The sequence below is a fragment of the Zalophus californianus genome, chromosome 4, assembly GCF_009762305.2.
Source record: "Zalophus californianus isolate mZalCal1 chromosome 4, mZalCal1.pri.v2, whole genome shotgun sequence".
Lineage (NCBI taxonomy): Eukaryota > Metazoa > Chordata > Mammalia > Carnivora > Otariidae > Zalophus > Zalophus californianus.
In genome coordinates this window covers 78,991,022-79,004,949 of record NC_045598.1, presented here as the reverse complement: position 1 = coordinate 79,004,949, position 13,928 = coordinate 78,991,022, and the positions used below count along the sequence as shown (strand labels likewise).

The 13,928-nt window shown below is 42.5% G+C and overlaps 1 protein-coding gene across 7 annotated transcripts in view; it reads left to right on the top strand.

Moving 5' to 3' along the window:
• The window catches only part of ABCA4 (ATP binding cassette subfamily A member 4), a 131,638-nt gene extending 118,122 nt beyond the window's left edge, over positions 1 to 13,516 (top strand). For all 7 annotated transcript variants that reach the window (XM_027603436.2, XM_027603442.2, XM_027603448.2 and 4 more), the window contains 7 exons: positions 229 to 370; positions 3,152 to 3,286; positions 4,077 to 4,180; positions 4,266 to 4,358; positions 6,152 to 6,401; positions 7,740 to 7,826; positions 13,148 to 13,516. In XM_027603436.2, the coding sequence (XP_027459237.1) occupies positions 229 to 370; positions 3,152 to 3,286; positions 4,077 to 4,180; positions 4,266 to 4,358; positions 6,152 to 6,401; positions 7,740 to 7,826; positions 13,148 to 13,153 (817 nt within the window). In that variant the 3' untranslated portion in view covers positions 13,154 to 13,516. The remainder of the gene's footprint in view (positions 1 to 228; positions 371 to 3,151; positions 3,287 to 4,076; positions 4,181 to 4,265; positions 4,359 to 6,151; positions 6,402 to 7,739; positions 7,827 to 13,147) is intronic.
• Positions 13,517 to 13,928: the final 412 nt, after the last annotated feature.

Here is a 13,928-nt window from a genome sequence, read left to right as displayed (position 1 = left end):
ACAGAGAAACTTGGAAAGATCTATTGGATTCAAAGCTCAGATTTCTAGAAGTTCATCAGTTTCTAACCAAAGGGCCCCTGCTTTGATTCATAAATGTTATGTACATTTCTGAAGTAAAGCAGAAGAGGTATCTTGCTTATCCCATTGGCAGAAGCTCTCCAGCCCCAGCTCTGTTGTCATTCCCCCCTCCTTTGAAGAAAACTTGCTAATCACTTTTTCTTCTTGCAGTATTTTAACCAATATATCTGACGTCCATCAAAATATGGGTTATTGTCCTCAGTTTGATGCAATCGATGACATGCTCACAGGGCGAGAACATCTTTACCTTTATGCCCGGCTTCGAGGTGTACCAGCAGATGAAATTGAGAGGGTAAAAAATAGTTTCTTGTAGCCACTCAGGAGTTTGGTGAACCCTAAGCCTATTTCATGAGAGTGAATTTATTTAGAGATGGGAAAGTTGGAACGTGCTGTCCATTCAACAAATGCTTTCTCAGTGTCTACTATATGCCAAATACTGTTATATTTGGGGGGATTGCAGTAAACAAAACAAGAAAATCCCTGGCTTCCTATCTAACAAAACAATGTATGCATTTACCCTTTGATTCAGCAATCCCACTTCTGGGAATTTACCCCAAGGATATACCTCCCACAGGGCAAAATCTATATGCACAGGTTATTCATTGCATTAGTAGTCACAAAACATTGGGAATTACCTAAATATTCAGGCATAGAAGATTGGTCGAATCATTTATGGTACATACACGTAATAAAGTCTTATGCATACACACATACACAGAAAATCTCTGTGAACTGATATGGAGTTATTTCCTAAAGATACTAAGTAAAAAAAGCAAACGGCAAAAGAGCAAATGCAGAATTCTACTTTTTTCCCCGTTTTCTGTTGAAGTATAGTTGACATACAATGTTACATTAGTTTCGGGTGTATAATAGTGATTTGACAACTCCATGCATTGTGCTATGCCCACAGGAAGTGTAGCTACCATCTGTCACCATACAATGCTATTATAACACTATGCAATGACAAATTCCAGGGCTGGGACAGTATAGGTATAAAACGAGCCTGAAACATCTTTTTATGCCAGAAAGTAAAGTGCTTAAAAAAGGGGGGGAAGGGGCATGTCAGAGCTACACAGGAGCCATCTTGAAGGGGCTCCCCATAGCCAAACGGGGTACAGTTTGAACATCAAAATAATAAATACCCTGATCAATTATAAAACATGGGGGGCAACAGAGGAATTCATAACTCCATACTGTTAAATAGATAAATAAGAGAAAAGGGATGGTTCTTGCCTACACTCACATGCTGAGAGCCGACTGATTAGGGTGGAAGAATTCTAGAGTTGGGAAATCATTTTATAGTGATCATAGTAAAGATTGGATTGTACAAGAATCAACCATGGTTGCTAAATCTAGGGGAAATTTTTTTATGAGAAGCAAGATACTTATATAGCTTAAAAGTATCTGCCACAGATTGCTTATTGGTTGTGAGGAGGAAGTATCATAATTTCACAATGAAGAAATGAGACAACACCTTAACTGGGTGATCAGAATTAACATCGCATATGAGGGGCACCTGGACATGTCCTGCCCCTAGAGGTGATACCCTGAGAAGGACACAACAATACATAATATTCTGATTGAGAACATGTAACCTGAATCTTATCATGAGAAAACATCAAACAAACTCCAAATGAACGTTCTGTTAAAAAAAAAAAATACCGGGGCTGTACTCTTCAAAAGTATCAAAGTCACAAAAGACAAAGAAAGGCTGTGGAAATGTTCCTGATCACAGGAGCTAAGTAGACAACGGTGACTGAGTAATGGACACTAGACTGCATCCTGTACTGGATAGAAAATAATGCCATGAAGGACATCATTGGGCCAGTTGGCAAAACTAGACTATGAAAGGTAGATCAGATGAAAGTATCAGAATAATGTTAAACTTACTGACACTGATAACTGTACTGTGGTTATGTAAGAGTATTCCTCTTCTTAGGAAGTAGACACTAAAGTATTTAGGAGTAAAGGGCCATGATACATACCTTAAATGGCTCTGAAAAAATATGTGTGTGCATATGTATGTGCATGTGCACACACGCCCAACATAAGAAAGGGAGAGAGAAAAAGAGTGAAGTGTTTATGAATGTTTTTCTATTATTCTTATTTTTAAACATTTCTGTAAGTTGGAAACTATTCCAAATAAGAAGTTAAAAGTGAAGCTTACATTCTAGTGGGAAGGACAGATAATAAATAGATAAGTAAGTAAAATATACTTTTAAAAGTGAAAAGTCGGTAGGGGAAAAGTAAAGTAGGAAAGAATTTTTAGGTAGGGTGGCACAGGGCCAACATCACAGAGGAAGTGACCTCTGAGTGAAGACCTGAAGGAGCTGACAGAGTGAGCCATGGGGATATCTAGGGGAAGAACATTCCAGGCAGAGGTACAATAAGTACAGAAGGTAGAAACATGGTGGGCTTGTCTCCAAAGACTTCTCTAGTTTTCTTCCTGCGCACATTCACACACACTCACACACACACACGCACACACACGCACACACACACACAGTATTCTTTGTCATAATTTCTGTTGATTTTCCTCAAAGCAATTTTACAATCTGTCATTATTCTGTTTAGTTCAATTGTGTGTCATCCCCCACTCCATCTGTGAGTACGACAGCAATGGCTATGTTCACCATTATTCTCCAGTGCTTAGTACAGTGTCTGACTCATAGCAGTGGCTCGATATGTGTATATTAGATGCGAACAGACTTCAAGTGTGACCCTGTTGTGGGGTGGAAGCAACAGGTCTGACACCCACCATCAGACCCTGGGACTCTTCCACTCTTACCCATAGTCTGGGACCCTACGTGAGAAGCACTGCCTTGCCCTTCATAAGGCTGAGAGTCATTTCTCCAGGGGCTGCACCAAGTCACACTGCAATGTAAGGCACAGTATGGAAAGGGGATGTCTGGCCCCTGAAGCCCATGAACCACCCCCGAGCCAGTAGGTGACCTTGTGTCAGCCTAGCTGTATCTGTCATCCTGATGGTGTGAGATCTGGGAGCCTAAGACTTCGAATTGGTGGAAGTTAGCTTGTTTGTCTTTTCACAGTGGGTTTTCTTCCTCTTCCCTAGGTGGCAAACTGGAGTATTCAGAGCCTGGGCCTGTCGCCCTATGCAGACCGCCTGGTTGGCACCTACAGTGGAGGCAACAAGCGGAAACTCTCTACAGCCATCGCCCTGATGGGCTGCCCACCTCTGGTGCTGCTGGTGAGGGTTACCAGGACGTGTGGGGACAGAGGGGCCCGAGGGCCTGAACCAAGAGCTGCATCTCTGTGGTTGGGCCAGCGGATTTGGAAAATGCAGCCATCTGTTTTTGTCTAGACTGTTTCCTGTACTGCTTGCTTTGAGCAAATCAACCCAGTGTTTGGTTCACAACTCTTGGGGGAAACTGGAGTCACAACATATTCTCACTCTGAGCCCCTGGGAAATCTGTTATGGGCCCACAGGCTCATAGCAGGGAAGTTCAGCCCCTCTGGTCAGAAATTACTGCTGGAGGAAGTCTGCTCGGGCTGCAAAGTGGGCAGGAACACTGGCCTGGATCAGAGACTCATGAGATTCTCCCTGGAGCTGCACCAGACCCAAGGCCCTTGTGCTCATGCAGTCAGGGGTTTATGAGGGCAGGGGTCGCAGGGCTGGGAGGTGACTCATACAAGTCACCTGGGCTATCTGTCTCCCTCCTTGCAAATTATGTGTAAGTTTGTTGGGTTTTTTATATTCAAGACAATTCTGCCATTGCCTTAATCAACCTTAACCCATTGATGGGCTGAAATGGGTCAATGGAGATGCATAATGTCTCTTTACTGTCCTGGTTGACCCCCTGCCTTCCGTACCCGAAGCCTGGGTTCCTTAAGTCTTGCTCACTTTGGGGAGGGGGGAACACTTTGTATATTGTCTGCCAGAGAGCAGAGCTGCTCAGAGGGAGTCAGCCAAGGAGGGTGCGGTAACCAGGAGAGGCTGGCTCCAAGCCCAGTTCCCTGCCCTCTCTGCCTCCCCACAGGATGAGCCCACCACAGGCATGGACCCTCAGGCACGCCGCATGTTATGGAACACCATTGTGAGCATCATCAGGGAAGGGAGAGCTGTGGTCCTCACATCCCACAGGCAAGAGATTCCCAGGGGCTGGGGTGGAAGAGGTGGGCAGACAGGAGCCCTCGCCCCTCCTTACTTCCTCTCTCCTACCCCACAGCATGGAAGAATGTGAAGCTCTGTGTACCCGACTGGCCATCATGGTAAAGGGCACCTTTCAGTGTCTGGGCACCATTCAGCACCTCAAGTACAAGTAAGGATAGGCTGGGGGTTGACTTTGTTACCTTCCTTGGTGGTGTCAACTAGGCCCCGTGCTCTCTACTGACACTTGGGAGGGTCCTGCTGCCCTGACCCCACTGGCAGAGGCATGTGGTCTGGGCCTTGCTCCACAGCGGCAGACAGAGAAAGCTGCTGTGCTGAAAGAAACTTCTCTATATTGGGCTAATTGCCTGTGGTTGAGGGTTCCCTGAGTCTCCAGGTGGGGTTCTGATTGGGGCATATGCAGAGCCTGGCTGAGATGAGGGAGGGTCACTACCACTGTCTCATTATCCCCCCACTTATCCCAACAGATCCAGCACCAATGACCTAATAGGAGCCCATGACCAACATAGGGATGGTTAGGAGATCAAATAGCCTGAGGATCAGTTTTCTTTTCAGACGTGTTTATGCTTTTGAGTTTGAGAAGTGACCGTGTAGTATATGACAAACCAACAATGCTAAGTAATCTTCAGTAGGATTACCCTGTCCCCATAAATTGTAAACTGCTGTCAATAATGCATTATTAATAATATTTTGTGTGCCAAAGCCAAAATTAATCAGTTAAAGTGAGATTATTATAATAATGCCATGCTTCCTTGCATTCTGATATGCTTTATGAACTAGGAAGGGTAGATTTGTAGTTATTACTCATTTATTTAACAAACACTTTTTATGAGCCCAGAATATAAAGTCACTGTGCTAGTTGGTAAAAGGAACAGTACATAACCTTATCTAGGCTGAAATGCTTAGTCGTCTTGTACCCATGAGACTGTTGCCCAAGACACATCATCCTTCATATGCATCAGGGCAGATGAGTGACTGAGAGGAAGGTCTAGTAGATTAGCTGCATTTGGGTTATTTGACCTGTGATTTCTTGAGCAACTACAGCTTGGATGCTGGACGAATATCTAGGGGGGACGTCAGCTGAGCATATGAGGTCACCAGAGCCGTGTTCTAGCTTCCTGGGTCCAACTGCAGGAGACATGTGTGGATTCCCTACTGCTTTCCCTCTCATCAGTATCCTCATGGTAGAGCAGGTGAGAGGGGAATATCTGCCATGTGGAGGGACAGTCAGTTTTCCAGAGCTGAAAGGAAAGGTATTTTATTGTAGAGGGGAGCAACCCTTGGTTGTTGGTCATGGAGGGAGCCTTGAAATAAATTCTAACTGACACAGTATACCCTGACATAAGCATATAAGGAAGCCAGCTGTTCATGCACACACTCCTTAGTGGACCATTCTGTATCCACCTGTGGGTGACCTGGTGAGGGGAAGAGGGAAACGCTGATGGTCCCGACCCTAGCAGCTCCCATTTGTTCTGGAAGTTTCCATAGGGAAGTGCTGCCTTCCCAAGTCTTAGTGCCCTCCTGGGGATCCCTTTGAAGGAGGAGGCAGCTTTCCATTACTGAGTAAACACTAGTTCCAGAGGCCTTCGTGGGCAGGTTGTGATCTCCACAAGGGGCTAAAACCACCTTTGACTTCAGCAGGTAAATGGGAGGGAAAGGAGCAGGGAGCATCCCTGCCTCCAGGAGTTGGACTGAGGAAGCTGTGACACAGGTCTGGTGACTCACTTCACCACACAGACATTTGGACCTCTACAAACTTAGTATCAAACTGTTTTTTCCAGGAACTGTCATGGGTTTTTTCCTACTAGTTTTAAACATGCACACAGGGTCTATAGTATGGGCCTTTCATACCCAATATTTTTGGCAAATCTATTCCTTATTTCAGAATTGCCTCAGACCCAGCTACTAATAGGCCCATGCCGTGCTACCCTGTGTGTCGCCTAGGTTTGGAGATGGCTACATTGTCACGATGAAAATCAAATCCCCGAAGGAAGACTTGCTTCCCGACCTGAATCTGGTGGAGCAGTTCTTCCAGGGGAACTTCCCGGGCAGCGTGCAGAGGGAGAGACACTACAACATGCTCCAGTTCCAGGTCTCCTCCTCCTCCCTGGCCCGCATCTTCCAGCTGCTCATCTCCCACAAGGACAGCCTGCTCATCGAGGAGTACTCCGTCACGCAGACCACGCTGGACCAGGCAGGTTGCCTGACGGGCGCATGTGCGGAGGGGGGCTGTGTGCATACTGGGCTGGAAGCCACATGAGAGGGAGCACCACATGCCTGATTTTTAATGCTCTGGTTCCTCTGTCTGTTAGGGTAAAGCTTGGTAGATCCGAAATTGTCTTCTAATGATATTTTAGTCATCAGCAAATTTCCTTGACTACATCATCCTTCCCCACTGCACTGTTACTTTATTTCATCCTTCCTGGTTGGTGGTGGTGGCTTTTTTTTTTTCCTTTTCAAATCAATGTTAATTGATGCTTAATTTACGTTCAATCAAATGCACCCACTCAAAGTGCTCAATTTGGGGATTTTTGATAAGCCTGCATGCCATGAATCAGAGTTTTTTAATGTGATCACTTTTTAAAATTTTATGGCAAAGTATGTATAACATAATTAGCCATTCTTAAGTGTACAATTCGGTGGCATTAAGTAAGTCACATTATTGTGAAACGGATCACCAACATCCATCTCCAGAAATTTTTCATCTTCCCAAACTGAAACTGTATATCCATTAGACAAGAATTCCTCATGAACCACTTCCCCCAGCCACTGGTAACCACTGTTCTGCTTTTTAGTGACTACTCCACATACCTTATATAAGTGGAATCATACAGCATTTGTCCTTTTGTGTCTAGCTTATTTCACTTAATGTCCTCCAGTTTATCCACATCGTAGCATGTCAGAATCTCCTTCTTTTAAAGGCTGAGTCATATTCCATTATATGTATAGACCATGTTTTGTTTATCCATTCATCCATTTGGACATTTGAGTTGTCTCTGGGGGTTACTGTTGTTGCTATCTGTTTGCTTTAAATAAACATCCTTAAGACTGTCTAATAAAGCCGTGGAAATAGGCAAGTCTCCTATAGGCTTTGAGGAGCTGGCTCTCCGGCACACCAGCACCTTCTTACCAGCAGATGAAGGCAGGGGCAGGAATCACAGCCGTACTGCACATTGAATAAAGAACAGAGAAGAGAGGAGATCGGACTCCTGCTTTTGTTTTTGTTTGTTTGTTTTCAGTTTCTTTACAGGTTTAGGAGGATGCTGCTAGCTGAGCATCTACCCAGAGTCCTTTGAATCCTCCCCTGGGAATTCCTTTGGCTCAGCTCAGAATTCTAAGAAACAAGCCTGTCCTGGGCACGGGAGGCTGGGCTTGTGGGTGGGCCACCCTCCCCTCCTGCAGGACACAGCTGCTCTAGTGGAGCTGTACATTAGCTGTGGGAGAGAGACAGAAAGTGGGTGGGAGGATGGGTCGAGGACACCATTTTTCTGGAAACATCTACCTACTCTTGCTCTCCTACTCTTGTCTCCAGGTATTTGTGAATTTTGCTAAACAGCAGACTGAAATTCATGACTTTCCTTTGCACCCTCGCGCCGCTGGAGCCAGCCAACAAGCCAAGGTACTCCTGCCCCTTTTTCATAGTCCGCTGTTTGAGGCAGATCCTCAGCTCAGGGACTGATCCACTGAGCCTGAGGGGCCCCAAGGCCCAGATATGCCTCCCACAAGAGTGACCCCCATACCACATCCCCACCACATCCCCACCACTCCCCACCAGTTCTGTGCTGAGGGACTGTTCAGTCAGTGGTTGTGGAGGTTCCTTTTATAATCAAGAAGCTATCTGGGTGGTGTGGGAGAGCATTTTTGAAAAGAACTTTCCCATATGTTTTTGCTTATAGTGAAAAGACTTGGGTTTTAGAAATATGAAGCAGGGAAAATAGGAGAGAGTATTAAAATGTTTGGGTTGTTGGGATACTTGACATTTATGTTTTTGGTCATATGTTTGAGTTTCAAAGGAAAGAAATTAACTGGCACTCCATTTCAATGGTGGACATATTTGGTTAGAGCAAGATTATTGTCTGTTTTAGGAAGAGGGCTTGTTTTTCTGTATAAAAGTATCAAGGGGCGCCTGGCTGGCTCAGTTGGTAGAGCATGCTACTCTTGATCTTGGGGTTGTGAGTTCAAGCCCTACATTGGGTGTAGGGATTACTTAAAAAATTAATTAATTAAAATAATCTCAAGATGGTGGAGGAAGAAGCAATAGAAAGTGTGTATCCTGGCCTATGATAACCCTTGGGATAGTTGCTTCCAGGATCCTGCCCTGGCATGGTGCTCCATGTAAGGAGCATGTCTACCCCATCCCAGTTCCCCAGAAAGAGAGAGAGCACTAGAGAAAGTACTGGAAGAGGCACTGGTACCCAAGCGCCTTGGCTTAAGCCTGGGAATTTTAAAAAAAAATTTTTAAGTAGGCTCCATGCCCAATGTGGGGCTTGAATTCATGACCCTGAGATTGAGAGTCACATGCTCTACTGACTGAACCAGCCAGGTGCCCCAAGCCTGGGATTTTAATGGGACAAATTAATTCAGCCATTCTGTCCAAACTTACCTCGAGAATAAAATCAAAGCATTTCTCCAATAGGCAAAGATGTGCAAAATCTTATTTCCTATAAAATTCTCATTCCTCCAACCAGTTTCTTTTTTTTTCTCAGTTTCAATGTTTCACCCCATTTTATTTTTTAATTAAGTTTGAAAGTTGTTAAGTATTTTACTTATATTTTTTATCCAATCAAAGAACTAAACTCTTAGGGCCTTATTTGCTGTTTTCTTAAAATTATATAGCCTTACTTCTGAACTTACTCCCTAAGAAGTTTTAAGTGATCTCTCATTTGCATTTGATATTATTAAATCACCCAATTTCCCATTTAGAAATTTCTTAACCAAAGAATTCATAGGACAAGTTTTCAATTTCAACACATATAGCTGTACATACCATATGGTGATTTGTCCCAGAATAAAGTTATAATGATGGACTCTACTCCTAGATTCTAGATTACATCAGTGATATATAATAATATATGCTTTATTTATACTCAGGGTAGATACATATATTCTTCTAGTAAGTGTGGAAAGGATTAAAATAATCAGTTTGGAATAATGGGATTCAAATTCTGTTTTTGAAGCTTAAAGGCACTGGAACTTTAGCCAAAAGTAGATAAAATGTGAATAGAATTTATCAAAATGTAGAAAAAGTAAGCATCCTGAAGCTATCTACTTCTGAAAAAATGGCAGGCAGACTTTTGGCCAGTACTAATTTGTCTTACTACATCAATTCAGATTTTATAAAAATTCTGTCTCTTCCAGGGTGAGCGTAAGTGGTATGTAGAATAGTGAAGCCTTATTCAGGATACTGTTTACTCATGAATCACACCACATTCTAGCTGCACTGCTTTCATAATGCAGAACCTAAAGCATCTTTTCCAGTTATCTTAGCAAAAGCTATCTTTCTCTATATATGGCAGTTGAGACTTGTTTTGTATAATTGCTTCTTAGTTATAATCACATTTGAAAACTTTTAAGTGTACTCTACTATTTTAAATATGTTCCTTTATAGCTGAACCTCCCACCAGTCTCTTAGTTGCAAAAAACAAAACAAAACAAAACAAAAAAACCCACAAATCTTACCACTGATTGAAACACTCCTTTCCAAAGCCATGCTTGCGATGAATTTTTCCCCTTCCTCTTGTCTAGTAGAGACTTGACAGCTTTGAAATGTTAACCTTATCCCCATCTCCCTAGAGGACCCAGAAATGCCTACGTATAGGCATCTGTCTAGGGAATGGTAGTTCTGCTTAGATTTTCTAGCCACTCTTCCTCATTTATAAATCTTATACTTGGTGTTTGTTTACACCTGTAGAAAATTATTCTTTGAAAGCCACTTGCAGTTATGAACCCCTTTGATAACTCATTGGGTAGCAAAAGTGTTTCCTAGAACTATCAATGTTCTCCCCACCCCAACCGGGTATATTCTCTCTCAAAGGGCTAAAACCAGGTCATCTCTGGGCCAGGTAAGGGACGCTGATGATCTGTGATCTGCAGCATTTAATTCCAAACTTTTCCCCCTTATTAGATGTGACCATTTTTCTATTTTGTTTGTCACATTTTAGTATACAAATATTATAATAGAAAACCTACTGCAACACAATTATTAAATTGGTATATTTTTATAATAAATTTTTTATTCAAACCCTAACTCTGACTTAATGACATACTACCTTTATACAGGTTTGCAAAAATTCTCTTGTAAAACTTTGTATATAAATAAATGTCATGAAAGAAATAGTAATTACATTCTTGTTTATATTATACCACTTCGAAATAATTTCCCTTAATGTCTCTTACAAACAAGAAAAAGGTAGTTTCTCTCAATAAGTTCTAGAAAACATTCACAACTTGCCTCCAAACACACGTGACAGCACAGCTTTAGGAAGTTCAGCAGGCTGGTGGCTTCCCAGCCTCACTTGTGCTTGAGGACCACCACCAGCATTTCATTATCTAGAGAGCAGTGTATCTGGTTATCAAGAATGCTTTGAATTCTTAAAGGACTCAGTACTGGAAAATATCCTTCAGGATGAGGTTTGTGGAATGTCACAATCTGTTTTATGGAAACAAGTGAGGGTCAAGGTTTCAGTAGATAACTAGGTGATTGATGATCAGTCAACTTAGTAACGTCCTAAAGGGGCTTATAAATTAGTGACCATCACACGTGTTTTCCAGAAGCAGGAACAACTCAGATCAGTTTCTGATCCTTAGTCTTTTTTTTTTTGTCTGCAATTTTATTTTTTTATTGAAGTGTAGTTGACATACAATATTATATTAGTTTCAAGTATACAACATAAATTGTGAAAATGTAGTGATTTGGCAATTACATACATTACCAAATGCTCACCATAGTCACCATACAATATTGTTATAATATTACTGACTATATTCCCTATGCTATACTTTTCCTCCCTATGACTTATTTATTTTACAGCTGGAAGTTTCTATCTCTTTATCTCCTTTACCCATTTCACTCACCCTCCTACCCCTCCCCTCCGTCAACCACCAGTTTATTCTCTGAATTTATGAGTCTGTTTCTGGCTTGTTTATTTGTTTTGATTTTTAGATTCTGTGTATAAATGAAGTCACATGGTATTTGTCTTTCTGTCTGACTTATTTCACTTAGCATAATACCCTCTAGGTCCATCCATGTTGTCATGAATGGCAGAATTTCATTCTTTTATGGCTGAATAATATTGTATTGTATATATGTGTCACATCTTTTTTTTTAGTTTTTTTTTATTTGGGCATAGTTTACACACAATGTTACATTAGTTTCAGGTGTACAATATAATGATTCAGCTTCTCTATACTTTAGGCTGTGCTCACCACAATATACCACATGTTTATCCATTCATCTATCAGTGGACACTTGGGTTGCTTCCATATCTTGGCTATTGTAAATAATGCTGTAATAAACATAGGGATGCGTGTATCCCTTTGAATTAGTGCTTTTGTTTTCTTTGGGTAAATACCCAGAAATAGAATTACTGGATCAAATGGTATTTCTCTTTTCCACAGTGTTTTCCGGAGTGGCGGCACCAATTTATATTCCCACCTACAGCACATGAGGGTTCTGTTTTCTCCACATTCTCATCAACGCTTATTGTTTCTTGTCTTTTTGATACTAGCCATTTTGACTAGTGTGAGGTGATATTTCATTGTGGGTTCGATTTGCATATCCCTCATGATTAGTGATGTTGAGCATCTTTTCATGTGTCTGCTGGCCATTTCTTTGGAAAAATGTCTATTCTGGTACTCTGCACATTTTTAATTTAATTTATTATTATTATTATTATTTCTAAGTAGGCTCTGTGTCCATTGTGGAGCCCAATGCAGTGCTTAAATTCACAACATTGAGATCAAGACCTGAACTGAGACCAAGGGTTTGATGCTCAACCAACTGAACCACCGAGGCGCCCCCCTCTGCCCATTTTTTAATTGGATTTTTTGGTTTTTTGGTGTTGAGTCTGATCCTTATTCATTGTTAAAGAGTTTCCATGCATATTTTCTACCCTTATCAATTAGTTTCTGAAGTACCTGCAGCCTTGCCTGGGATCTTTGCCCCACCTCAAAGCATGTTCTTAGCCCTTAATACTAAATTAATCATCTCAAGAGCATGTGTGATTTTTAAGCTAGATAATTGATAAACCACATGTTGTCTAGATTTGGGCAGGCTTCCGTCTAACCCCCCTCCTTACTGACACTCCTCCCACTCCCCACAACTGGTATAAGAATTCAGCCTGTACCTTCTAACTGGAGAGCATGTCTCCAGTTAGAAAGGTGTCCCCTTCTTCAGGAGCTGGACATAATGACTGAGCTTTGATCTGTAGCCTGCTGTCCTAAACCCTAGCTCCAATGTCTCCCACCTTTCCGATTTTCATGCTTCCCAGGAGCCACCTTCTTGGGAACTATACAAAGGGAATTCTGTACCCCATGAATGACCTAAGTCATGACTTCTTGGCTTTTAAGACAGGAAGAGCATGGTAACGTTTTTAGGCTAAAAATCAAACCAATAAAAGCTACCATGACAGCCTTTGGAAATCGCACAGAGGGTGTAGATTCCCTCAAAGAGGCAAGCATGTGCACACAGATGGCCTGAGTTTTTATAACGTCTACACCATAGCGCCAGAGGAACCTGAGGGGTCATCTGGTCCAGCCTTTTCTCAGACAAGGAAACAAGCATAGCCCATATCCTTGGTGATCTGACAGAATCACAGGATCCTCCGCTGAACTTCCTTCAGCAATTGATTGACAGCTGTTTAACTTTTAAAATTTAAAAGCTGATGTGCAATCTTTTCACAAAACCAAGATGACAAGAGCCCCTCTGATCTCCTTCCACAGGTCTGATCTCCACACTACTCATTCGCTCCAGCCAGAAAGAAACTCTGAGCAGCTGGAAAGGCAGGAGCCTTTGCCATATGGTCATCTGGTCGAACCCGCTCAGCCGCAGAAACAAACCCATGCGGGCCATACCGCGAGCTCCGCAGGGGGCTCTTTCAGAGAGAAACCACCACTGACTTGCTTACCTCAAACACCTGATGATGAAACTGACCCAGCCAAACAAATGCAAAACCCTTCTTATCCAGCCCATCCTACTAGGAGCACTACTCCATATCACGCTCATTTTCAGTGGGTCTTCTGTTTTGTGTGTGTGTGTGTGTGTGTGTGTGTGTGTATTTTTAAGGAGAAAACAAAGTACAAATGTACTTAGACCATTTGAATTCACTCATCTCCCTGGTGTGCCCCACATGGTATTTAGACACCCTTTGTGCGTGTGTAGCTTCCTGTCACGGTGTGAGCTTCTGTGAGCATTACTGCCACAGAAATGCTAGTCATGGGAAGATTCTGCAATGCTGGGGTCGACGTGAGTGGACTGGTCTTGATGTTCCATGTCAAGTCTGCTTTGTAGGGTTGAAGAAAACACCCAACTGGCAATGCACATAAACATTATCCATGGTCAGGGGGTATTAGCTGAATCTAGGTTTCATTTCCGTTTGCCCAGCTTATCTGAGTGCCTACCTCACAGGTATAATTAGGACAGGAGACAAAGAGGCAAGGACAAGTGAGAGTGGATGCTTGGTTGGACAGGAGATCCAACATGTCTCTGTAACTGTTTAGAGAT